Genomic DNA, 27,007 nt, shown 5'->3' with positions numbered 1-27,007 from the left:
ATAACAAATCAATATATAATTGAATGACATACTCTGGTTGTGCACGGATTTAGATATATGGTTATGGTACCACGAGATGGGCTTGAGTCTCAGGCTCGTTGGTTAGGGTGCGTATATGCAGTGGATGCGTAGCTGGCTATGATAGGTTGAGGTGTACCCTATTAGGTCTAGGTATTCATGCCCTCCTTTGGGTGCATTTTTGCATGTTGCCTTCTATTCAGATCGAGGCCCCCTTTATAGACCAGTGAATGTCCCTTAGTGTGGATATGTATATATATATTTATGGACTAAATAGATATTGCGACATATTTAGGATGTATCTGCGTATCGAGTCACTGTATGGATTGCATTTAGATTAGAACTTGTTCGTGGGCCTGACCCACTCTTATATTTTTTCAGGTATCAGACGGTTCCAGTCTTAGGGCTTGTTCGGGCTGAGCAGAGACGGTCATTCACTCTACCGACAACGTAGGATTTCATTCCATATTTTAGATTTGGTTTCATTTCCAGTTATTTTATGTTCAGTTGGGATTTTATTAAGGGGTCCACTAAATAGATTCTCGAGTTGTACCCTTGGAGGTTTTTGAGAGTTGGATTTAATTAATCTTTAACTTTGGAGGATTTTATATTTAATAATTTTTTCAACTTTATTATGTAATTCTTAAATCTTTTTATATTCTGTGTTTGGTAATATATTAATTGTTTGATATTTCCTCGGGTTTGGGCTTGGGCCTGATCAACCCATGTCTCGGATTCGAGGGGTATCACACTTACAGATTTGACATCACCAGGTAAAGTAATGAAAGATTCTAGGTAGACTTGGTCAGCTGGAGGACTAGAGATAACTTTGACTCCTTGATGGCCATGGGTTGTTGGAAGATCAAAAGGTAGAGGTAGCTGCTTGATGGCCATGGGTTGTTGGAAGATCAGAAAGTAGAGGTAAATCAGCAGAAGATTTTCCTTTGGTTGCCATTTAAGAGATTGAAGGGAAAGCTTTAACAGAAAAGGAAGAGTTTGATAAGGAAGGAAGGATAAGCTTTGTTTTGAATGAGGAAGATGGCATAATAAAAGGAAGGTTTTAGAACTTAAAAGGAATCAAGGAAGATAGGCATTTAATGGTGGTAGTTGGAAAAGTTGTGGCCATTAAGTAAGAAGAGATGGTTGTCAAGTCGAAAATAATAATCGACAGAAAAGAAATCTTTATTGGATGATTGGATAAGGCCTATGCAGATTTCTAAAAAAATTTAAATTTTAAAAATTTTGTAGACCTGATCTTGGAAGATAGAAAGCCTTCAAAATTTAGGAGGCATAATGTTGGCACATAAAAATGGTTGTACAATGGGCAGCCACTTTAATGATGATATGGTGCAATGAAACAAAGATAAGTGGACTAAATCATGGTCCAATGCTAAATTAACACTTGTCAACATTAGAAGGAAAAGGAATTCCAGCATACATGAAACATCTAGCAGAATAGGAAAGGTAAATATGGCAGGACGATGACAGCTGGCAATAAATCGTGGGATAAGCTGCTTCCTAAAATTAAGGAGGACATTGGCTAAATAAGTTGGACATGTATGAAACATCTATAAACTACCAACTCAGTTTAGAATTCCTTATATTCAAGGAGTTCAAAATTAAGGAGCTGCTAAGGAGGTTGGTTCTTAAAAAATAGGGATAAAAAGATCATGGTTTATTACAATAGACAAAATCTATTTCAGAAAAAGAAAGAAGCGGTGGCAATTGAAGTACGTGGCATATATATAGATATACATATATATATATATATATATATATATATAATTTAGATGAGTAGTTTAAAAAATGTGGGACACATTGCAGCAGTGGAAGAAATTCATAGATTGTGGGTTTGGAAGTTGGAATTCAGCAGCTGAACATGAGACAAGTATCTTGTAAGAAAGAAATAGGCAATTTTTTAAAAGGACATGGGTCCTTCTTGTAAAGCTTGTAAGGTGTATAAATAGTTTACTTAGGTCTATATTGGAAACTCTCTCAACGACATCAATCAATATTCAATCCTTGTCATTTCAATTCAAGCAATTTTAATACAAGTTATCTCAATTCATTTACATTCATGCACTTACATTCAATATTGCATTTTAATTCATTAGATGGCATTGTAATCTTAACTAAAAGTCCTTTCATCAAAGGTAAATCTGAAACTCCACAATCGCCTGATCGTTCCAAAAGGATCTTCCTTTCTGTGCGACCTCTCTGAATCTTCCGAGATTCAGGCATGCTTACGCATTCCAAGTGTCCTAATTTTGTTCGAACAATTGGGTTACATGATTTAATGATTTTGCTTGTCTTTGAATTCATTTTCAAGCACACACATACAAATAAAGATATTTTGAGAGTACAGCATTCCTTTGTAATTGGATTATTCAGTAAGCAGTTGTTTCATAAACATAAATTAATTGTGAGGTTGAGAAGGGGACGATTGTGCATTAATTAAAATAGAATATTAATTTTTTCGTTTTACAAAACTATTGCTTATAGTAATTTCACAAATAATATTAGTTAAAAGAAAGATAATTTCTTAAAATAACTCTCTTAAATTAGCCATGGATTATATCTCAAGACTATAATTAAAAGTGACATATTACTCCTTGCTCACCAGGAATAATTGAACACTACTATATATATATATATATATATATATATATATATATGAAATAGCCTAATTAATTAGCCAAATAACATGCCGTAGGTACACGGACCAGGATCACCTCCAGTCCCACAGTGCCCCATTTCGTCCATTTTGGGTCAATGAACAGTGTTAACCATGTTTGGGTAAAAAATATATTTTTGGAATACAGAATTTTGGTGTGTATATATATATACTGTTGCAGAATACCCATTTTGTGTTCCCTCCCCCATTTCTTCTTCCTCTTCCCTCCCTCATTTTAGGCAACATTTGAAATAGAAATAAAATCCAGCCCTAGCCTTCGTCTCTCCCAAAATATGAATGAAGCCATTTTAGAAATTTATTTCTTTCCAAATAGAATCCAGAAGCAGCAATTGTTGTGTGAATCAACCCAAAATTTGGATGCTACAAATTGTTTCCAAATAGAAGCAGCATTCTGTCAGTCGTAATGAAATTACAAATTCTGATTTCCTTCCAAAATGAAGCACCGGTGTATTTCCAAAGCTAAGCGGGAGTGAATTTCCAAATTGAAGCAGGAAATCGCCTTATTTCCAACCCTAATCAGGTACGATTCATAATTTTGAGATTTGATTTTTTAGGAAATCATCTTATTTCCATAGGAACTGAATGGCAGAAACAAATATATATAGACACAATTTTGGTAAGAAACTCAAAAATAGAAAATTATTGGTGAATTTAATTGATCGTTATTTTATTGTTCAATTATTAGGGGTTTTAATGTTTTTTTGTGAGGATAAAAAATGAGAGGATTTGTAGGGTTCATTACTGGCCAGAAAAGAGTGTTCCAGAGTGTGAGTGTTACAATGTTAAGAAAATGTTTGGTCGTTGGGGTTGCATCGCAACAATTTCCTAAGTTGTATCCCAACTTTCTCCTTATAAGCATCCCAAACTCTTTCTTATTTACATTCCAATATTTTTGTAAAGTGAGTCACAACATTTTCCTAGCGTACATCCCAAAACCCAGAAATAGAAAATTATTGGTGAATTTGAATTGATTGCTATTTTATTGTGCAATTATGAGGGGTTTGAATGTTTATTTGTGATGATAAAAAATGAAAGGATTTTTAGGGTACATAACTGGCTAGAAAAGAGTGTTTCAGAGTGTGAATGTTACAATGTTAAGAAAATGTTTGGTCGTTGGGCTTGCATCACAACATTTTCCTAAGTTACATCCCAAATTTCTCCTAAAAGGCATCCCAAATTCTTCCTTATCTACATTCCAATATTTTTGTAAAGTGAGTCACAACATTTTCCTAACTTACACCCCAAAATTTTTGTAGCATAAATCCCAAAGTATTTGAGCAGTATATCCCAAAATTTTCCTAATGTGAATCCCAAAGGTTTCGTAAATCACATCCCAACTTCTTGAAAGGTACATTCCAAACTTTTCCTAAGGTGAGTCCCAACTATTTCATAAGGCGAATCCCAACTGTTTGGTAACGCAAATCCCAAATTTTGTGTAATATTAATCCTAACATTTTCAGAAAGTGTATGTGAAATTAGCATCAGTTGTTTGGACATATATGTTCTGTTGTAGCAACGAGGATTTTTATCGTCATTTGTCTGGGATATACTTGATTGATATATGTAAAGAAATGAAATGAATGAGATATATGTCAAATTTAATTTCTCATACATATGAAAGGTTTTTTATTTGATTGGTCCTACATGTGAAAATGTTTTGTATTTGAGCCATTGAGATGGAACATACTTGGGATGTAGAAGTAAAATTATTTTTTGTTAATTCAATATTTTGTGCATATGTGAGAAAAGGTTTTATATTTGAGGCGTTCAGATGCAAGGTGAAGTAAATAATATTCAAGACACAACAAATGGACGAAACGTTGTTATTGTAGAACCAGAAGTGATGAAATGGAAACCAAGGTATAAAATGGAGTTTGATAGTGAGGAAGGGGCATATGATTTTTCCAATGCATGTGGTGGTCGAATTGGTTTTAGCATCCGGAAGGAGTATGGCAATAAAGTTAATGGAAGAATTACATCGAGGGTGTTTGTTTGTAGCAAGGAAGGTGTGAAGGGGATTGACAAACGGGATGTATTTAGAAAGACTCCCCAGGCTGAAACACGAACCAAATGTGGTGCACGAATGGTTATTGTAATGACCCGGATTTTCAAGGATATTTTTTTTTCCATTGTCTTTTCTTTCTGAGTTCAGTTCCTCTTCGCTTAGTGTCATCTCGAGTGCTCTGGAGTTATTTCTGAGACTCTTTTCTGTGGATTGACAACTTCCTTTGAGGACCGAGTCATTTCCACATTTTTCGTTTTTCGACACTATTCACTTTTCGTCCTTTTCCCTATTTTGTCTTTAACCCGTTTGACACTTTGTTGGCATAACCACACTTCTTGTGTTTGAAGTTGGTTTTTGACTTCATGTATCTCCATCTTGAGTGGTTTCCACGAAATACGTATCTTTACTTTTGCAAGAAAGTACTCTGGTTGCTCCCGGTGTCCATAGGGTCATGGATGCAAAGTTCTTTAAAATTATTTTCTTTTCTTGGGGTGTTTTTCGTAAATATCTTTTGAAGATATTTTATTTCAGGGGTTTTTAAGAAAATATTTTTGGTAGCAAACTTGATTTTAAGGGGGTTTCTTCTTTGAGTTTTTCCAAAAAAGTCCGTTTAGATGCCCCTTTTTACTCTTAGTTGCAACAGTGGTGGGTTGTCCTCGTCTGGCCGCCACGACATCATTTTTGTTTTTGACCTTTCTCCCCCGTCCGGACTCCAAATTGAGTAAAAAAAAAATTGAACTTGACTAATTTGTCATTGTCTTTCCAGCGGTGTGCTCGATAGCACCTGAATCCACTTTTTACAAAATGACCATTTTGCCCCTAGGTTCTTTTTGTCCGTTTGTGAAACGACACTTCTGCATTTGTTTCCTTTGGGTTCCGTGACCTCATTGAGGGTCACATTGGTGTCTTAGAGACGCATTGTATCTCTAGAGACCGTTGTTTCATCTCTCGCTTCCGCATTTTGGATCCATTATTGGGTCATCTTTTGGTCATCACTGACGCACCGGGTTTACAAAACTTGGGCCGTCACAAGTGGTATCAGAGCTCCTAGGTTTGAAAACCTTAGGACGATGGGTTTTGGGTGCATATCATGCTTTTGTTGCCATGCTCTATGTGTTTATATGCTTTATGATAACATGTTTTGGTTGATAACATGCTTATGTGCTTATGTGCTACATGTTGTATGACGTTCATTTAGCATTGTTTTATTCTAATATAAAGAGCATGACATGTGACGTATGCTAGATTAGAATTGTATATGAATACTTATGTTGCATATTTGGCATGACGCGGGATTGGTCATTGAGGCATGAGTTGAGGTTAATGGTGATTGTAGTCACAGTTTCGTGGTAGTATAAGTTGTTGTCGACCTAATATTGGTTTTAAGGTAGGTGGATGGTCACCTTTTGTTTAGGCTCTCGTGAGATGAGTTGTTTGGCGTTACCATAGTGCTGGATTTGTTGGTTTGGGGCCATTATGAGGTTATGGACCTCTTACGATCCTTGATTGTTCAGGATAATTCCTCTGGAACTTGTGTTTTTTGTGGGTGGGTACGTTGTGGGCAGGTGAATGGCACTGTCATGCTACCGTACTGGCATGCTACATATGCAGTTCGGATGGAATCAGTGTCGATTTTGTTTTGATAGGTGTTGTCCTTTTGATCGATGATGATGGTGTTTGTTTTGGGGATCAGTCGTGGTGATTGATTTGGTTGTTGTTGGCATGGCTATAGTTGCCATTTTCTTTGGAGTTCTCCTTGAGTGATAACACTTTTGGGATTAAGTCAATTGATTGATGCTTCGGGTAGAAAGAGCATTGCATTGTTAGCGTCACTTGTAGTGTCACCTCTAGATTTGGAGTTAGATTGTTAGAGTCTTACCATTGTGGTAAGGGCTCACATTTGTTTTGAGACAGGTTGATGTCGTATTGGTTTTTGGAGACAGTTTATGGCTAGGACTGGTCTTTCCTTTTGCTTAGACACTCTAGGACACGATGTCCATAGGGTTCATTGTTACATCATTTTATCTTTTGCAGTTTCATTTACTACCATGTTAGTAGAATGAATTATGATGTTGTGATGCATGAGTAGATGGAGATGTATCCACATTTGCCTTCTTGTTGTGTGGCATTAGCATGCCTTCCATATATGCTTAGAGATGTCATACTGTTATTACGCTTTAATGACATGTTTTTGTGCTTACGTGGAGACGTATTGCATGTACCTTTGATTTTTATCTATGTGAGTAGATTTCTTTTTGGTAGTTGCATTCCTTGTCACATGCATGACTTCCAGGTTTGGGTTCCCTTTTGTTTCTCCTCAGTCGCACGTAGTGTGTATGTGGGTTTCCATAAGAGTTTCGTTGTGAGATTCCTTATAGAGGAGTTATCACATTTGTTCCATCTTGAGCTGTCCACTTCCCTAAGGTAGGAAGGATGCTCCATTTTCGTGTTTATCATATCGACACTTGTAGGAGGATAGGGTTTCTTCTCTTTTCTTGGTTCGTGTTAAGGACCTTACAAGGAGTGAGTCTCTTCTTTTCGTTGCGTTGTGCGCAGTTCTTGGTTGGTTGGCCCGTGAGGATCACCATTGTTGTTTTGAGTCCTTGGTGAGGATTTGATGGATTTTGGTCGACTTACTTCCATGTAGGGGGTGAAGTCTTTGACCTTGTTGTCTTTTATTTCAGAGATGGGGTTGTGGTGTTGTCCTTTTTAGGACTGGTGATTCCCTTTCTTTCGTGTCTTCCTTGGGGAGTTTTTGCTTTGGTTGTTGATGGAATTGTGGTGCTCGGAGTGAGTTGATTGGTGTGAGATCATTTTATGGGGACTTGTGTCCATATCATTGAGGATTTGTTTGATTGTGAGGTGAGCTCGATGCTCTTTTGAGAATGTCTTTTAGAGACTTGTTTCCGTTTTGGGGGTCTGGATGTGGTTAACTTTTAGGAGGAGTTTTGGAGGATCGCTGTTGGATATGGCTTGTTGTGGAGTTTCCCATCCTAGTTATAACTAGGCATGGCTTTGAGGAATCATAGTTCCAGTGGTTGTTTATAGATCGATAGAAATTGAGAAATTTTGATTTAGCTTGGTGTTGCCAAGCATAGTTTTGAGAGATTCATCTTGTGACCTTAGTTGTTGGCATTTTGATATGTGTGCCACTTGGTGGATTTGTATTTTGAGGATTTAGTTATCCGTGATAGGGATATGGATCTGATGTTTGATTACGGTGTAGTCTTGTAGTTGATCTGTTTCAGGAAGATGTGAAGGACTTTCGATGAAATGTCTTATTGTGAGGTTCGTTTTGATTTCTGTAGGCGTTGATTTGCTTGTCAGGTTTTGGATTCCTGATTAATGTTGTTAATAGGGGTATTTTGAGATATTGGAGATGTTGGTTTTGTTGTATTGAGGATTTAAGGCCTTAAGCATAGCGATACCTATGGCATTGTTGTCAGAGTTTTGGGATTAGCTAGGATGGTCTAGCCAAACATCTTTGGACCATATTTCAACTCTCACAAAATATTAGTCTCCGTAGTGCTTTTGGCAATGATCATTTTTGACATTGATGTCATTTGTATCGAGAGGTTCCTTGGGTAGACCTAGTGGGGGGCAGGTTATGAATTAGTGCCTTATACTGCCATGCTACCGTACAAAGTTGTGTGTTGTGGGCGAGTACTAGTTATCGTCGATGCTACCTTACTGACAAGTAAGTGTGGGCGGGCACTAGGCACTGTCATTGCTACCATACATTTGAGTACGTCGTGGGCGGGTTCTGGTCGCTATTCGTACTGCCGCATCGTCTTGTTCGGTACCCTGATATGATACGTGGTTCTCTTGGAGATCTTTTGGTGGTCGTTGTTGGATCGGTATGATGGTTCATCTAGAAGGATGTTTACGGTTATTGTCTTCCGTTCCTTTGTCTCACCTTGGGTTCTATGTGTGAGTTCCGACTTGTTGGGTGGCCATTTAGTCACTTTCCTTTTGAGAGGTTGTCCTGTCATTAGCACGTGGGTGCGAATGACATTGGTTTATGCGTTGTCTTTCAGCTTTGGGATTGCTTTTGTATCGTGTTGTGTGGGATACTCGGAGATGTACTCCATAGTTATCCTGGCTTCGCCTTTTTATTTTGGTTGGGGCTGGATTTCGGGGATGAAATCCCTTTAAGGTGGGAAGATTGTAACGACCCGGATTTTCACAGATATTTTTTTTCTGTTGTCTTTCCTTTCTGAGTTCAGTTCCTCTTCGCTTAGTGTCATCTCGAGTGCTCTAGAGTGATTTCCAAGACTTTTTTCTGTGGATTGACAACTTCCTTAGAGGACCGAGTCGTTTCCACATTTTTCGTTTTTCGACACTATTCACTTTTCGTCCTTTTCCTATTTTGTCTTTTCCCCGTTTGACACTTTGTTGGCATAACCACACTTCTTGTGTTCGAAGTTGGTTTTTGACTTCATGTATCTCCATCTTGAGTGGTTTCCATGAAATACGTATCTTTACTTTTGCAAGAAAGTACTCTAGTTACTCCCGGTGTCCATAGGGGCATGGGTGCAAAGTTCTTTTAAATTATTTTCTTTTCTTGGGGTGTTTTTCGTAAATATCTTTTGAAGATATTTTATTTCAGAGGTTTTTAAGAAAATATTTTTGGAAGATATTTTCATTCTGGGCCATAAGTGCAGTTTTCACTTTTTGGAGGGGCCATTGTGCAATTAATGAAAGTTATTGCTAAATGCCTTGTTTTGAGCCTAGATCCTCGTACGGGATTCATTTTCACTTTTTGTCGAGTCGTGTACTCTTAGAAATTCCTTCTGGTCATTATTTTCCAGTTTCAAGGTTTCTGTCCCCGGTTAGCGCCAAACTTGTTTGGGGCATAACTTTCTGCTCGGGACTCAGTTTTTGACGCTGTTTCTTTTGTTGTTCATATTTTCTCATTTTAAATCTTTTTTATTCACATAGTTTTGTCATTTGAGCTCGTTTGCTCAAATTTCACTTTTTCAGACCCGGCAAGGCCCGTTCGGGGCACTTTTTGAGATTTCTATAAAAGGGGGTGAGATATTTTATTTTTTCATCTTCCCCACTCTCTTGCATGACCTAAAGCTTCCATGGCAGCCTAAGGGAGGCTGCCACCTTCTCTCTCCTCTTTTGAGCTTCATTCCTTCGTCAAAACATAGAAGGGCCTTTGCGTTTAGTGTTCGTGTTGACTACGTGCTTCTTTCACCCTTATTAGAACCCATTTCTGACCATCCTTTGAGTTTGGGTTTGAAGTCAAGTTGTGATTTTGATGGGGCTTCCTTGGGAGTTATGTGCACTGTGTAGTCCCCAACAAAACTTAGAAGTTTCGTCGGATTCAGAACGGTTTCCATTTGGTGGCTTTTGAGATTTTCATCTCAAATTGAGGTAGGGGATGTTCTAGGCTTTTCTGTGTGTTGTATTGAGTGTTTACCATGATTATACAACTTAATTGCATGCCTTGTATAATTCTCAAAAATTAGTATTAATTATTTCTTTGTATAAAATTTAATTCACAAGGATGTGTATAACTTAGAATAGAATTGTGGCATGCTAGAAAATCATGTTTCAATATGTTTGTTAACATATATTAAATTAGGATTAATTGAATAAGAATTGCACTTTTTATTTAATATTTATCTTTGGTGAAAGATTAAATCCCATGGCCATACTTTTCATGAAATGAATTTGTAGTATGCTTTTAAATTAAGTCTTAGCATGTTTGTTAACATACTTTAATTTGAGAGTATTTGGACAAGTATGAAAATCTAGAGATTTTAAATTAAATGATTAATTAAAATCTATTTAATGGTTCCCTTGGCCCAATTAAGTTTTTTACTTGATAATCATGATGACTAGGACTTGTGTACTAGTATATATTAAATTGGGACCATTTGAAGTTACTTTGAAATTTAGCTGTTCAATTATCATGATATAATTAAATTCTACCTTGTTGTGCCATTGGCCTAATTGAGATTTTAGTGAATGTATGTATATACTATGCTATATTGTATAATATGCATTGATTAGGGGCTATTTGATTGAGATTTGAAAGCTAGGGAATTTAATTAGTTTATTTGATTAAATTCCGTTTCTATTGCTTTAATGATTAAATCCTGAAATTGGCATTGATAGTATGTTTGAAGCATGATTTTAGACTTGTAATAGATTTATAAATTATTTTTTCAATATTGGATTATATTGTTATAGCGTGTAACGAATCGCACACTGAAGATTCGACATGTGATGTTATTATAGCACGTAACGAATCGCGCTCTAAAGATTTGACATTGTCATCCTATAGTTGTTGTGGATTTAGAGCATGTGTTGTGTGCATGAAAGTAGTTTCGTGTACTGTTTAATACGTATATAAGTTGCTAACTTATTTATTTTGGAGTTGCTTGGGACATTGTTAAGCTGTGATGGCTAGGGTTTGGCTCTAGTACGGGGACAAAAGTCATCTAAGTCAAAAGTTCGCGCGTTGGGTAGGCTGCCTGGGGGTTAGTAGCTCCAAATTAGCCCTATAAAGTTCGCGCGCTGGGTAAGCTGCCTGGGGGTTAGTAGCTCCAAATTTGCCTTGTCTCGGCGGAAATCCGAGCTGTGATGTCCAAGTCTTCCACTATTTGATTTCGCATTCAATTCCAAGTTAACAACCAATGTTTAATTGTAACTTGTGGTTTTGGTAATTGGCGATTTGATGTTGTTAAGTACATCCATACTAAATTAATATATTTAGTTGATTTCACACTTTTAGATTGCTAGTTGATAACCTAGAGAATCTATGTCTTGATGTGTGGTATTAGATATTCTAATTATGCTAAATTTTTATATTTAGTTGATGTTGCATTTTAGACTTCAAGTTGATAACCTTGAGAACCACTATGTTGTTGCTTTGTGTAAGCATGCTCCTATGTTGTTGCTTTGTGTAAGCATGACTCTATGTTGTTAAAATTGCATGAATAAGGTAATTGATGCTAGAAATGATCTTAGGTAGCTAGGATGCTCCCTGAGTCTCACCTTGACATAGACGTTAGGTGGAATGAACCACAATAATTAAATCATGCAACTTGCAAAACTTTAGGTTGATGCATGCTCATTTCCTACGAGTAGCTTTATGTTACTCACCCCTACGATACTGGGGCATATTTCAAGTACATGATACAAGATTGGAGATTGCAATTGCTTGGGTGATTTGCTGAGTTGAGCTTCTTTAGAAGTATTGTTGTTCACATGCAAGTGTTAGCATGTTCATGATTTGTCTATGAAATGTAATTTTTCTAACTTGGAGGTTTGACATGTCAAATGTTGTAAATGTATTGAAATGAGGCCATAGGCCATTGTAGCACATCTATTTTATCATATTACATACACTTGCATGCTCATTTTGGCAAACAATACCTTCCTTGATGAAACAAAAACTCTAAGTAGCATTTTTGGGGAGGTTTACCCTATTCTGTTCTAGGGGCATTTTGGGTATTTCATAATGCGTTTTTTTCATTTTTCCTTTCCTGTAACATAGAAAACTCAATTTTGTGGGGGTTTTCTTCTTTGTGTTTTCCAGAAAACATCATCTTGACCCTTAAAAATCAATATTTTTCCGAAAAATCCTTGCTGCTAGGTTTTGTAAATTTTTAGTACAAATGTAGTTGGTACTATTCATTGACTTTTTTTTGAAAATAGTCACGACTGATCCGAAACTTTTGAAGGTCTTGTGGGTGCATTTTAAGATTGCATTTTCAATTTAGGCAATTTAAAAACCTCCCGAAGCCCTATTTCCAAAACTTGGGCAGTAGCTCGGATTAGTTTTTTTCCTTTTGACCTGATTTTCTTGGGGGCATTCTGGGAATTTTACAATACATTTTTTTTGTTTCTGTTCACAATCGGGGTAGGAAACTTGATTTTAGGGGGGGTTTCTTCTTTGAGTGTTTCCAAAAAAGTCCGTTTAGATGCCCGTTTTTACTCTCAGTTGCAGCAGTGGTGGGTTGTCCTCGTCGAACTGCCACGACATCATTTTTGTTTTTGACCTTTGTCCCCCGTCGGACTCCAAATTGAGTAAAAAAATTTTTGCACTTGACTAATTTGTCATTGTCTTTCCAGCGGTGTGCTCGATAGCACCTAAATCCACTTTTTGCAAAATAACCATTTTGCCCTTAGGTTCTTTTTGTCCGTTTTTTAAACGAAACTTCTGCATTTGTTTCCTTTAGGTTCTGTGACCTCATTGAGGGTCACATTGGTGTCTTAGAGACGCATTGTATCTCTAGAGACCGTTGTTTCACCTTTCGCTTCCGCATTTCGGATCCATTATCGAGTCATCTTTTGGTCATCACTGACGCACCGGGTTTACAAAACTTGGGCCATCACAGTTATTATATATAACAAGACAAAGGCAAAGTACATAGTTTCTAAATTTGTAGAAAGTCATAACCATCCAATCATAATTGTTGAATGCAGCCACATGATGCTATCCCAGCGACGAATTTCCTCAGTCCAGGCCATTAATGTTGAGTTAGCTTCGGATTCAGGAGTTCCAGCTTGTAATGCATATGAGTTGATGGGAAGGTAGTCTGGTGGCAAAGAATCAGTTGGGTACTTGAAAGTGGATCTTAAAAATTATCGAAGGACGCAAAGACAAAAGGAGCTTCTTTATGGAGAGGCGGCATGGCTTGTGGATTATTTTGAGACGCGTGGTTGTGAAGATCCTTTATTCTTCTATTCCTTGAAATTGGATACTGAGCAAATGATTACGAACATATTCTGGTCAGATTGTAAAATGAACATTGATTATGGCCAGTTTGGAGATGTTATCAGTTTCGACATAACGTATAAAGTAGTACACGGCAACAGACCATTTGCAATTTTCTTGGGTATGAATCATCACTGGGAGACCGCTGTATTTAGAGCAGCCTTAATGTATGATGAGACAGCGGATTCGTTTGTCTGGTTATTTGAAACGTTCTTGAAAGCGATGGGTAGAAAAGCGCCAAAGACAATTATTACGGATCAAGACGCTACAATGGCGAAGGCATTAAAGCAGGTGAATAACTTTCATGCATCTCCATTCTTGTATTGTTTCATGCTAAAACAATTGTATTATTTCAGTCGGTTGTATTTTTTTGGATTTGCATGTTTGCAACACGGGTATTAAGTTAAGTAATCGTGCAGGTCATGCTGGTGACAAAGCATCATTTATGTGTTTGGCACTTAATGAATAACGCGCAGAAGAACCTACTGTTTCTGTTTAAACACGTTGAAGGAATAAAGAAGGTCATCTCAAAATTAATGTTCCAAATTGAGAAAGGGGATGATTTTATCAGGGAATGGGATTTAATGATTACAGAGTATGGTGTTGCTGGTAATAAGTGGCTTTCCACTTTGTTAGATTTGAGACATAAATGGGCCCTAGCATTTGTCTAACACGACTGGTCTGCAAGAATGAGTAGCACACAATTGAGTGAAAGCTTCAATGGTCAATTAAAGTATTACCTTTCCAGACAACTTATTCTACTAGAATTCTTCACACACTTTGACAGATTGTTGTCCGACAAGTGGTACAAAGAGTATGAAGCCGAGTATGGCTTGGTGGAGAGTCAACCGGAACTAAAAATAAAGTGCCACATATTACGTCAAGCGGGGAAGGTGTACACCAAAGTAATATTTCAACTTTTCCAGGAGGAGTTTTTAGCCGCTCTTGCGAGTCAGGCTGTTATTAGTTGCACTAACTTGGATAAAAATGGACATCGTGCTTATAAAGTTGCTGGTGAGGATGGGGTGCAACATCATGTGAGCAGGACATTTGAAGATGAATTGTCTTGTAACGACCTGAAAATTTTCCCTCCTTTCCTTTTTTCCTAAAATTTTACGAATTAAATTTTTTTGTTTAATTTTCTTTTCTGAGCTCTGTTTCATGTCGCTTAGTGTCATCTCGAGTGCTCGGAATTGGTTCCTGAGACTCTTTTCCGTGGATTGACAACTTCCTTTGAGGACCGAGTCATTTTCACATTTTTCTTTTTTCGCACTATGGGCTATTTCGTCATTTTCCCTATTCTGTCTTATCTTCGTTTGTCAGTTTTTGGCACAACCTCACTTCTCATGCTCAGAGTTGGTTTTTGACTTCACGTGCTTTCATCTTGAGTGGTTTCCTCGAAATACGTATCTTTACTTTTGCAAGAAAGTACTCTGGTTGCTCCCGGTGTCCATAGGGGCATGGATGCAAAGTTCTTTGAAATTATTTTCTTTTCTTGGGATGTTTTTCGTAAATATCTTTTGAAGATATTTTATTTTAGGGGTTTTTAAGAAAATATTTTTGGAAGATATTTTCATTCTGGGCTATAAGTGCAGTTTTCACTTTTTAGAGGGGCCATTGTGCAATTAATGAAAGTTATTGCAAAATGTCTTGTTTTGAGCCTGGATCCTCGTACAGGATTCATTTTCACATTTCGTCGAGTTGTGTACTCTTGGAATTTCCTCCTGATCGATGTTTTCCAGTTTCAGGGTTTTTGGCCCCAATTTGCGCCAAACTTGTTTTGGGCATAACTTTCTGCTCGGGACTCAGCTTTTGACGCCGTTTCTTCTGTTGTTTATATTTTATCATTTTGAATCTTTTTTGTTCACAAAGTTTTTCCATTTGAGCGCGTCTGCTCCAATTTTACTTTTTCGGACCCAACGGGGCCCGTTTAGGGCACTTTTTGAGATTTCTATAAAAGGGGGGTGAGATATTTCATTTTTCACCTTCTCCCCTCTTCATGCACGACCTGGAGCTCCCATGGCAGCCCAAGGGGTGCTGCCATCTTCTCTCTCCTCTTTTGGTTCACTATTCCTTGATGGAAAGTCTTCGGCCTTAACGTTTGTTGTTCCCCTCGCCGTGCTCTACCTTTCCCCCTTGTTAGAATTCAATTTTGACCATTTCTTGAGTTTGGTTTTGATGTCAAGTTATGATTTTGTTGGGGCTTTCATGGGGGTTATGTTCACGGCGTTGTCCCCGACAAAATCTAGTAGTTTCATCGGATTCGGAGCCGTTCTATTTTGATGGCATTTGAGATTTTCATCTCAAAATGAGGTGGGAGATGTTCTAGGTTTAAATTCTTATTATATAGCATGCTTGTGATGCTTATAATACTTGTTTGCATGATTAAATATAAAATCTAGAGATTTTATTATTTATTTTTCTTGTACGGGATCTAATTTTCCCGGTTGCTCATGACTAGGTTTAAACATGTAGCATGATTTTATATTGCCCCTTGATATGCTCATTGTCGTGTATTAAAATTGGAACATTTGAATAAGTATTAAAGATTTTATTTAATATTTATCTTAGGTGAAAGATTAATTCACATGGCCTAACTAACTTGAAAGCAATATGTGTTAGCATATTAAATTAGGCCTTAGCATGCTCTCCAACATGGTTGAATTTGAAAGTGATTGGAGGTGTTTTAAAAATAAGTAATTATTAATTAATTTGTCCCGAGTGCACTATTCACTCTATTTAAATTCCGACTTGATATTCTTGATTTACATGCCATATAGCTTCACATATATTTGATTTAGAATATTCGGTTAGGTTTTGAAACCTTGTATTTAATTAAATTCCATGTTTAAGATTTAATCCTCATGGTGATATACAACTTGGAATTGTATTATGGCATGCTAGAAAATTAAGTTTTGGTATGGTTGTTCACATATATTAAATTGGGATTTATTGCATGAGAATTGCAACTTTTGTTTTATATTTAACTTTAGTGAAAGTTTAATTCACATGATCTTAAATTGAATGAAATAAGCTTGTAATGTGATATTACATTAGTCCTTGGCATGTTCTCTAAGATATGTTAAATTGAGAACATTTGGTTAAGTTTGAAAATCTAAAGATTTTAATTAAAAGAATTAATTAAAATCTATTTTGTGGTCCTATTAGCTTAATTAAGATTTTAACTTGATATTTGTATTGGCCGTGACTTGTTTACTAGTATATATTAATTGTGGACCATTTAAAGTTACTTTAGAACCTTGGTAATTAAATTAGCATGATTTAATTAGAGTTCTACTTTGTTGTTCCAATAATCTAATTGAGTTTTAGAATGGATATAGGTGATGACCATGCCATGTTCTGTAATATGTATTAATTTGAGGTTATTTGGAATTGAATTAGAATCTAGGGAATTTAATTATTTTTATTTAATTAAATTATATCGAATTGAGCCATGGATTTAATTGTGTTTGAAAGTCGTTTCTATATCAAAATCCTGGACATGGACTTATTGTATATTCATTTGGTTATGTTTTGAGCATTGGATAACATAGTTCCTATGTTTATACTCATGAGAATATGTTTTCCTTATTGAATATATTGTTGCCTTGTGTAATGATTTGCACATTTCGTATTTAAAATCATTCATGCATAGTGTGTAGCGAATCGCACACTGAAGATTCGACATTCATCACATCATATTAGTTGTGGATTTAGAGCATGCATTGTATAGGTTTCCAAATTTGGTTGTGCTTAGTAGATAGTTGATTATCTTGCATATTCCTGTTGATATATGCGTTGTTGCACAACTTGTTGATTTTGGAAACTTGGGGATGTCGTTGTTTGACTATGGCTAGGACGTGGTTCTAGTACGGGGAATAGTCCCTCTAGATGGTCTAGTGCGCACATAGGGAGGTTACCCATGGGCTAGTAACCCTAAAGTAACTATGTTGTCGGTCTGATCCGGTGTGACGTCTGAGTATCCACTTTGTTTGATTTCGCATTTCATTTTCAAGTTGATAACTAGATGATGTTGTAACTTGTTATTTCTTATTTGTCGTTCCATTTTAAGTTACAGGATGTTAACTTTGCGAAATTATGCTTTATGCGTTGTATTGGAAGTTCCAATGTTGGTTAAATTGCATCGATATTGAAAATCGTGTTTTGACGTTCTAATAGAGATTAGGATTGATCATATTGATTCATTTATAACATAGACATTAGGTGGCATGAACCACTACTGTTATTTTGTGCTTTAGACTCCAAGTTGATGGCTTTGAGAACTTAAACCTTGTTGCATTGTATAACATGCTCTTTTGTTGTTGAATTGCATGGATAATGTGATTCTTGTTAACTTGTATTCAAATATGCTTTTGTCATGTTGTATGGATTATTCTAGACCTAGTTCAATTGTATTGAAAATGCAATTCATGTTAATCTATGCTCAAGCATTCTTCTTGTCGTGTTCTTTGGATTATCCCAACCATGATTCGTTTCATACACGTATGTATATCATGATTCTTGTTGCTTAGACTCTAAGGTAGCTTAGGCTGCTCCCCGAGTCTCACTTGGACATAGACGTTAGGTGGCATGAGCCCCTTTAACATGTTTCACCTTAAAGTGATAAATTTATAAAATGCTAGGTCGATGCATGCTCATCTCCTACGAGTAGCTTTATGTTACTCACCCCTACGATACTGGGGTATATTTCAGGTACGAAGACTTGGTTCGTGACGCCTAGCATTCCTTGGATGTCGTGTAGCTTTCAAGTTTCCATTTCATGCAAATGTTAGCATGAAATTTCATTTTGTAGACTTATATGTCAAAATATGTATATTTGATTCCATGTATGTAATGTGTACATAAGTGCACTCCTTTCAATGTATTTGACATGTATGAGATGAGGCTGGAGGCCAATGACATGTGTATTGCATTCTATACAACTTTTAAACTTCATGAAATATTATGAAAACCTTAAAAAATCGCAAGTCATTGCTTCACCATGGTTGCATCGGGTGTGGGAATTCCATTTTCATTCTTTCATAGGGTCTTATTAATCTTGTATGAAGTGTGGCCAAGGGTTAAACGGTCATTTGATCCCGTTTTGTATTTTTGGATTATGAGTTTTCATTCTAAGTTCCATTTTTGCCTTTTTGCCCGTTGGGGGGTCGGATTTTGTATCGGTGGTATTTTTAAGTCGTGGACTATTGTAGCACATCCAAATAGGTAAGTTACGTTCGCGTGCATAGTCGTTTCCGGGCAAAACCTTATCGTTTGTGTTTTGAGCCTCTTGTGAATTCATTTCGCACTTTTTTTGCATATTCTGATCTAGGGGAATTATAGACTTTTCACGGTGGTTTTATTTTCTTCTTTCAACATGGTTGAATAGAAAACATGATTTTAGGGAGGGTTTCTTTTCCGTGTTTTTCCAGAAAATGTCGTCTTGATATTGGAAATCGCTTACGAAGTTCAGTTCTCAGTTTTCAAAATAGCAGCTTTTTGGACCTCCATGACCAGATTTCATGGAGGGGCATTTCGGGTATTCTACATTGTTTTTTTTTTGAATTATCATATGTTTCACATAGGAAACTCAATTTTGAGGGGGGTTTCCTCTTTGTGTTTTTGCAAAAAAATTCATCTAGGCCTCCAAATTCAGCCTCTGTTCCGGATTTTTCTGAAAAACAAATTACATAGCAGCTTTTGGGCTGCTGCTGCCAGCCATGGTGCACTCAGCATGTGCGTGGCGTGCATGGGCGCACGCATGGGCGTGCGCATGGGGTTGTCATGGCCCCTCGTCGGGCCGCCGCGACGTCATTTCTTCTTTTGGGCTTTTCTCCTTCGTCCGGACTCCGATTCAAGTGAATTTTTTTTTAACTTGATTAATTTTTCGCTGTCTTTCCAACGGTGTGCTCGGTTGCACCCAGATCTTCCTAGATAATTACCAGTTTACCCTTTTAGCCTTAAGTGCTTGTTTTTCTTCGTCAGGCCGTTTCTCCTTCGTCCGGACTCTGAATCATGCGATTCTTAAGTCCATCCTGATTATTCTTTTATTATATTTCCAGTGGTGTGCTCAGTGGCACCCGAATCCACATTTTTTAAAAATAACTATTTTGCCCTTGGGGGCTTATTTGTCATATTTTTGACCTTTTGCTTCCGCATCAGTTCTTATTGAGTTCCACGACCTCATGGAAGGTCACTTTGACTTCTTAGAGTCTTGTGTTCTATTTTTGCTTCCGCATTTCGGATCCGTTATCGGATCATCCTTATGATTCATCACAGGACACGCTGGCCTAAAAACCAGAGTCATCACATGTCTTGCTCATGTTGTAAATTTCAAAGAGAGGGCTATTTATGCAGGCATAGTCTGAAAATCCTTAAAGACTGCATGTTTGTGAATGAGTTGCCTTCGTGATATATAATAAAAAGATGGACTAGAAATGCTAGAGATGGTGGGTTGGAGGAAATTGTTTCCACTGATGTGAATCCGGATCCTCAACTTGAGATTAGGCGACAGCATAGGACGCTTTGCCGTATACTAACTGAAATATCTTCCATTGCATCGCACGACCCTGAAGGATATAATGATCTATTAGAAAAAGCACTGGACTAAAAAAGAATAGTACAAATAACCTATGGTTATAGGTTTGCAGAGAAAATTACTAAGGCTAATGGAAAAAAAGGGTGAAAAGCAACAGTGGAACAATTCCCATGTCCCTGAAAGTTAAAGGTACCTCTAAAGGATGATTTAAGAGGCAGAAACCAACCATGGAGTTAAATAGTGGGAAAAGGAGGAAGTCAACGAAAGCAATAGGCCAAGTATATGTTACTATCGCACACACTGATATTTCATTGTTTAACTATTTGAACATGTGAAGAAAATAAATTCAAATGCATAACATTATATCCTTCGTCATAAAACACTCGTGAGTGGAAGAAACTAACATTTTTTTTGTTTTAGATACCAAATGAAACCGTTGTTTTGGAAGACGTCGGTGGCAGCTATGGTCTGTCAACCCCATCCTACGTGTTAGTGAATGTGAGTATTATTACAAGTATATTATATATAAGCAGTTACTATTCATTCATGATTGTTGGTTAACATGTTGATTATGTTGAAAAGTGCATTGATAGTGTTTATATGAAATATTTTAGGGTGCAGAAATTCCAGTCGAATTTCTTAATGAAGAATCTTACGTAACACCGCCAGCTGTATTCCATAACAGACAACTTAATATTTGTAAACCATGTACTTCATCAACTAACCATGTAAGTACTTTGACTAATTAAGATGCATTATTTTCTTTGTTTTTCCAAAATGGACTAAATTTTTTTTACATCTAAACAATATATTACAAAGGTCACATTGGACATATCCCACACCAAACTCTGCCCAGACTAGGCAACATCATAAAAATTCACACTAAAACCTAATGCAAAACACTAATGTAGATCAGTCGGAATATTATCCATTTTCCGTTGACCTACAGCAATAAAATCCCCAAAACTCTTGATCGAAAACTATATGTGGAAAAAAAAATTGACATCATTTTACCATCACACCAAGGATGAATAAAAATGTTGATGTCAGTTCCTTTTTCCAATAACATACTTATAGTTGATCTTCATGAAGTCCCCCAAATGGCAACTATACTCTTCCATATAGAAGAATCTGAAACCTTTGGCATGACGTGCCAAAAGGATGTATTCCTTAGGAAACATGAACAATGTCTATACCCAACCACTGAAATCCTATCTTTGGACAGTAAATAATCTAAAGCTAATACACAGTTGTCAGGTAAATCAATATCCAAAACTGTTGTCACCCCCAAACCACCTTCTTCTTTTGGGAACAGTAAGCTTCGTCCATTTTAAATTACTCGTATCTGCATAATATCTTCATCATGCCATAAAATGAAGTTCTTCATTATCTTTCATATGCCCATAATCATGTATAAAATTCCCTGCCGCATCCTGAATGACAGTGATATTGGTTCTAGTAGTATGCTCTTTAATTTGCTGATGCAAAAACCTTGTGCACCGGTTCTGGTCCTTCATCCATCTAATTCTTGTCTTATGAGACAGAAGAATTGCTTCATTAAAGCTAGCACATTCAAATTTTTGTCTAATATCCTACTCGTCAATGAAAACATCATTCATAAGATTCTTGGCTAACCTCAATTGCACTTGCTCAAGAGACTTCCTAATACCAATAACCTAAAACAAAACAGACTGAAACTTTACAAAAATTTCAATTTTTTACAGCCCTTTTAACCAATGTAATATAGTACAGTAGCTTCTGGATTGGATTCCCACCCATGACTATAAATCAGACATAATATTGCGAACCACTGTTTGTTTATTCCAAACCAACAAAAATCCGAAAGGCTTTGGACCTTCACCAATGTGCAAAGGAATGTTCAGTTTAAGTCTCCTATGATCTGAAATGAATGTTGTGGAGTAAGAATAATATGTGAACTTGGAAATACATTATCCCAATCCTAGTTCATAAGACCTTGATCCAGCGTTGCATAAACTCTCGTCTGACTAAACCTTTTAGTACCCCATATATATTATCCATTATCTACTGGAATATCAGATAAACAAAGCTGATTAATGGTGTGGTTAAAATCATATAGTAGTGAATTATGGGGGTTGCCTAAGGCCTCCCTTCGTCCTACCTTAATATGTATTGTTAACAATATAAATATTTCAGACTGATATTGGCGATCCAGCCATGTTGTCATCTCAACTGTTCAGTACGCCCTCTTCATATGATGAATCAAGTGCTCATCATTTGGGAGGTGATGAGGTAATCATTTATTCTTTCTCCACTAATGTTTTTGTCATTGTTCTCATTATAAATGTGCTAATAGAAAACAGTTTACAAAAATTATTTGGATTACATTTGTTGTCATTGTGCTTAATTGCAAAACACCTGGGCAAGCAAATGTGACGCCAACATCTGGAATGGCAATGACGTTAGGGATGAATCATCCAATTCAGCATCGACTCTTTCAATATTGAGAAGAAACTTGTGATGTAATTGACTTATCATTGATTATGTGTATCCTTCTAATCTTTTGGACATCTTGTACAAAGTTTATGGCCTACTTTGGCTGCCCTTATTACCTTTAGCTGTCATGTAATTTACCTTGTATTCATTGTGTGCATGCTTATAACATGTTCCACATGTTGAGTATCACCATATTTTGTAAATCCACTATTCAAACATTACAAAATGTATGTCTTATTTTGGGTATGACCATGTTTTGGAAGCAAGAAATACATAAGAGAATCACAATCAAATTGGATAGACTGTTTGTTCAGAAATATTAATGGAACCTAAGCTACTTAAAGCATAAAAAAAACATGTACCAATGGAACACCGAGACCAATAATGGACTCTTGGCTTAGGCGTTAGCAAATGTTGACCCTTTGTCCTGGGTTCGAGTATCAGTATGAATGGGTGGCAATGTCGAAAAAGAGGTATTTTAAAATACCTCCTTTTTCATGTAATTAGTTTTTTTTTTTAGGGACTGTTGGACAACAATAAAGTAATATGTACAAAACATTTATACATTGTTTTACCTACATGAATCAAAGACATCAATCAATATAATATGTAAATATAATCCCAACACAATAATAAATGTGTAATGGGATAGTTGAATATTAATTCATGGATCAGAAATATTAATGTAACTCAAGCTACTGAAAGCTTAAAAAATGTACCAATCAAACACTAAGACTAACAATGGGCTCTTGGATTAGGTTTTGGCAAATGTTGACCCTTTGTCTTGGGTTCGAGTCCCAGTATCATCGAGTTCTGTATAATAAGAGATATTCTAAAATACCTCACTTTTCGTCTTTTTTAGAAAAATTATTTTTTACTACAAAACATTACAAGGTAGGACAAAAATAAAGTAATATTCAGAAAACGTTCCTACATTGTTTTACTTACATGGATCAAAGACATGTTAAATCATTTATGTTGGCAATTGTAGCACATTATTGTACAAAAATTCACTCCAATTTTAACACTCACCTTTGCACAAGTTTCACTATGTTATTTGAAGGATAAAAAATGAACCAATCAAACAACCACACACGTACGTACATAATACCTCAAGAAATTCGTAAATTAAATTGCAATGCATACGTACAGAAAATCCCAATATCTATAGTACATACAATCACAACAAATACGTACATAAAATCAATATAATATGTAAAGAGAATCCCAACAGAATAATAAATGTGTAGGGTAGTTGAATATTAATTAAACTATGGATTAGAATCACAAATGCCTTCAATAACCACTCCCACCCACAATGCCACCACTTCTGCTATAAATATATGTCATAAGGCTTGGATAGAAGCACCCACAAGAAAATGTCTTCCTCTAGGCCAACCAATGGTGCGCTACCAAACCATAGAAGACGCACAACCAGCCCCAATTACCCAACCTTCAGTCCCATTTATGTGTGTCAAGCACCCTCTGCTGCAGATCCTCCCCCTACCCTACAATACCTTATTATGCGTATGGATAATTTTGGGAGTGACCTAAGTCGTCTATGGAGTATGGTGAGGAGGGTGGATTGGCCCATTAAGAGGGTTGAAGCGCTGTGGAATGAAGAGTCTAACGACCAGGTCATGGAAGTTCTCAACTCCTCCGACGCCACAAGCGACGATGGAACCTGAGGAAGGACGGTTGTTTTGGAGGTGGCTGGTTATGAAGGACCCCTTATCGATGTGCGGAAGTTTGGTGTGAAGTAGTATTTGGAAGGTTCTCTGTTTTGCTATGTTTGGTTTGGACCTTCTATGTATGTTTATATGATGGTGTTTTTTTGTATGCTTTTTATTGTGTAATAATTATATGTATGATATATGATATGAAATGATATATGAAGCTATATATATGCTGTGTGAACATTAATATATGAAGCGATTAATATAAAGCCATATATATGTATAAATTCACGTTACTATATATATGCATGAGGGTAGTGTGAAAAAAAAAATGATGAATAAGAATAATATTAGACAATGGATCATGAAAAAGGAAAGAAAAATTCAAATATGTATGATGTAATAAATTGCAACTAAACTACCATAAATGGGGTGTTAAATGCTGACAATTTGGTTTATAAATTGATAGGAAATGGGTGTCAATTCACAGTCACTCCAAAATTTCTACCATTAAAGCCATCATAATTATAGGGAAATGGGTATTCTAAATTACCTCTTTTTTTGTTTTTATTTGTTATGTTTTTTTTGTAGAAAACATTACAAGGCAAGACAAAAATAAACTAATGTGTAGAAAACATTCCTACATTGTTTTACGTACTTGGATAAAAAAAAAAAAAAATGAATCATCTAAAAAGAGGTATTCTAAAATACCAACCTCCTCCTTGTTAAATTTTTTTGGTAAATGAAAGGCAAGGATATAAGTTCATACATATAAGTTCATAAACCTATACAACCTATATCAATTCAAAAAAATATGTCCGAAATTATTATCGTCAAATTGAGATATAAAATTTTATGAAATATAAAATAAAGACTATATATTTAGGATATGAGACAAACAAACTACTTCATTTTGCTTGAAATTATACATATGTATTGTATACAACATCCCAATAGTTACCTAACAAAATGTAAGAAGTACGTACATAAATTCTCAACTACTACAAATATAAAATCAATTTAATTTGTATTATCCATCCAAGAATTAGGGTAGTTGAATATTTATGCATGGATTGACTTATAAACATAAATCGGTTCAACCACCCGTCCCACCCACAGTGTCACGAGTTGTGCTATAAATATATGTGCTGAGTAATGTTCCAAGCACCCATGAACATCATGTCTTCGTCTAGGCCAACCAGCAATGGCGCACTACTAAACCACAGACCAAGCAGACCCAGGCCCAATTACCCCACTTTCAGTCCTTTCTCTGTTCATCAAGCACCCACTAGTCCAGATCCTCCACCTACGCTACAAGATCTGATCATGCGAATTGACAATTATGGGACTGACCTCACTCGCCTCTAGAGGTTGGTGACGAGGGTGGAACGGCGCCTGAGAAAGCTTGAAGAGCTGTGGAACGCCGAGTCTGATGACGACATGGTCGTCGAAGTTCTCAACTATTCTGATGCCACAAGTGATGATGGAACTTGAGGAACGACGAAGGATTTCGGAGGACCCTTTTTGCGTGGTTGTGAAGGAATGATTTGGAGGGGGTGGGTGTCCTTTTGTATGTGTGGAGGTTAAGTGTGACGTAGTTTTTGGAAGGTTCGCAACCAGTGTTGCTGGGTTGGGTTTGGGCCTTGTATGTCTGTTTATATTATGGTGTTTTCTTTTCTGTATAAGAAATATGTGTGTATGATGTGTGATGTTGAATGAAATATGAAGCCATATATATTTAAAAGTTCATGTAAAAATATGTATATATGCATGGGGGCAATGTTTAGAAAAATGAAGACAAATAAGCATATTATATCATCCAAAAGGAAAAAGGAAACAAAAATGACACTACCATAAATGCCTTAAATTGTGACCAAACTACCATAAATGGGGAGTTAAATGGCGACTACTGCCAACTTAAATGGATCAAAAATTGGTGTCAATTCGCAGTGACTCCAAATCCAGGCCCATTAGGGTACAGTAGTTGAGAAGGACATTTGACAATTTATTGAAGTATGAATTAGGATGACTACTAATTATGTCATCTTTTGTGGATTCATTGATTAGGTCCGGGTCTTTATTTGGACTATTAATTACTATGAACTATGATAAGCAATATATATAATTCATAAACAATATAAATCAGTCGTTTATTTTTTTTTTGGGGTTTGGTAAATTAAAGGCAATAATACAAGTTCATTGTCCAACTTCTATAATTTATATCAATTAATATCAGTATCTGTGAAATTATGTATTTCAAATTTATATTGAAATTACGAATTGATATATAATTAAGACTATATATTTATGATATGAGACCAGAAAGGCAGCTATATAAATCTGCCTCAGAATATATATTGTGCATTACATCCCAATAAATACGTACTTTAATACATATAATTCGTAGTAAGTATCCTAATATAATCCCAGGCCAAATCCCTTGAAGGTAACCAACATACATTTGTAACATATATAGATCCATCTGAAATTATAACTGCAGACATATAGTAGTCTGCTTAATACATCATAATTCCCAACAACCCCAACAACATTTCACTTTCTTTTGGACGTACGACTCCTTGGCGGTGGAATTTCAAAGTCATCATCTCCGAAGTCGGAAAAATCTGACAAATCGGAATCCGATTTTAGCTCCGGGTCAATCATTATTTTTTCGACCTCTGCATCCGGATCCTCGCATGTGTTCATCGCCTTTGTCAGTTTCTTCGTCTTACGCCATCTTACATTTAATTAACAGATCTCACATTTAAGTTAGACAATAACAGATTCTATATCTGCGGCATTCGGCTCTTGCATTTTAAGATGTCATGCTCTAGGAATTGTCACCCTGAGTCGTCTACACTCT

The 27,007-nt window shown here is 36.3% G+C and overlaps 1 protein-coding gene across 1 annotated transcript; it reads left to right on the top strand.

Moving 5' to 3' along the window:
* Nucleotides 1–4,580: 4,580 nt before the first annotated feature.
* LOC132313794 (protein FAR1-RELATED SEQUENCE 5-like) lies at nt 4,581–25,638 on the top strand. The gene is made up of 6 exons (XM_059812741.1): nt 4,581–4,805; nt 13,276–13,746; nt 13,875–14,086; nt 14,243–14,492; nt 22,169–22,264; nt 25,513–25,638. Exons 1-6 carry the CDS (start codon nt 4,581–4,583, stop codon nt 25,636–25,638), a joined length of 1,380 nt encoding a protein of 459 aa, XP_059668724.1.
* The last annotated feature ends 1,369 nt before the right edge of the window (nt 25,639–27,007 follow it).

Source organism: Cornus florida, unplaced genomic scaffold, assembly GCF_030987335.1.
Source record: "Cornus florida cultivar Cherokee Brave unplaced genomic scaffold, ASM3098733v1 CherokeeBrave_3.0.0_Hap2_Chr06, whole genome shotgun sequence".
Lineage (NCBI taxonomy): Eukaryota > Viridiplantae > Streptophyta > Magnoliopsida > Cornales > Cornaceae > Cornus > Cornus florida.
Note: the sequence above shows the minus strand (reverse complement) of the source record. Positions and strands in the feature narration are given on the sequence as shown.

Excerpts from the sequence above, each read along its gene's own strand:
- LOC132313794 (XM_059812741.1), top strand. The coding sequence starts at position 4,581 with ATGGAGTTTGATAGTGAGGAAGGGGCATATGATTTTTCCAATGCATGT. Across the intron at positions 4,806-13,275 it reads GTGGTGCACGAATGGTTATT|TCTGGTGGCAAAGAATCAGT; the intron begins GTAATGACCCGG and ends ATGGGAAGGTAG. Across the intron at positions 13,747-13,874 it reads TGGCGAAGGCATTAAAGCAG|GTCATGCTGGTGACAAAGCA; the intron begins GTGAATAACTTT and ends GTAATCGTGCAG.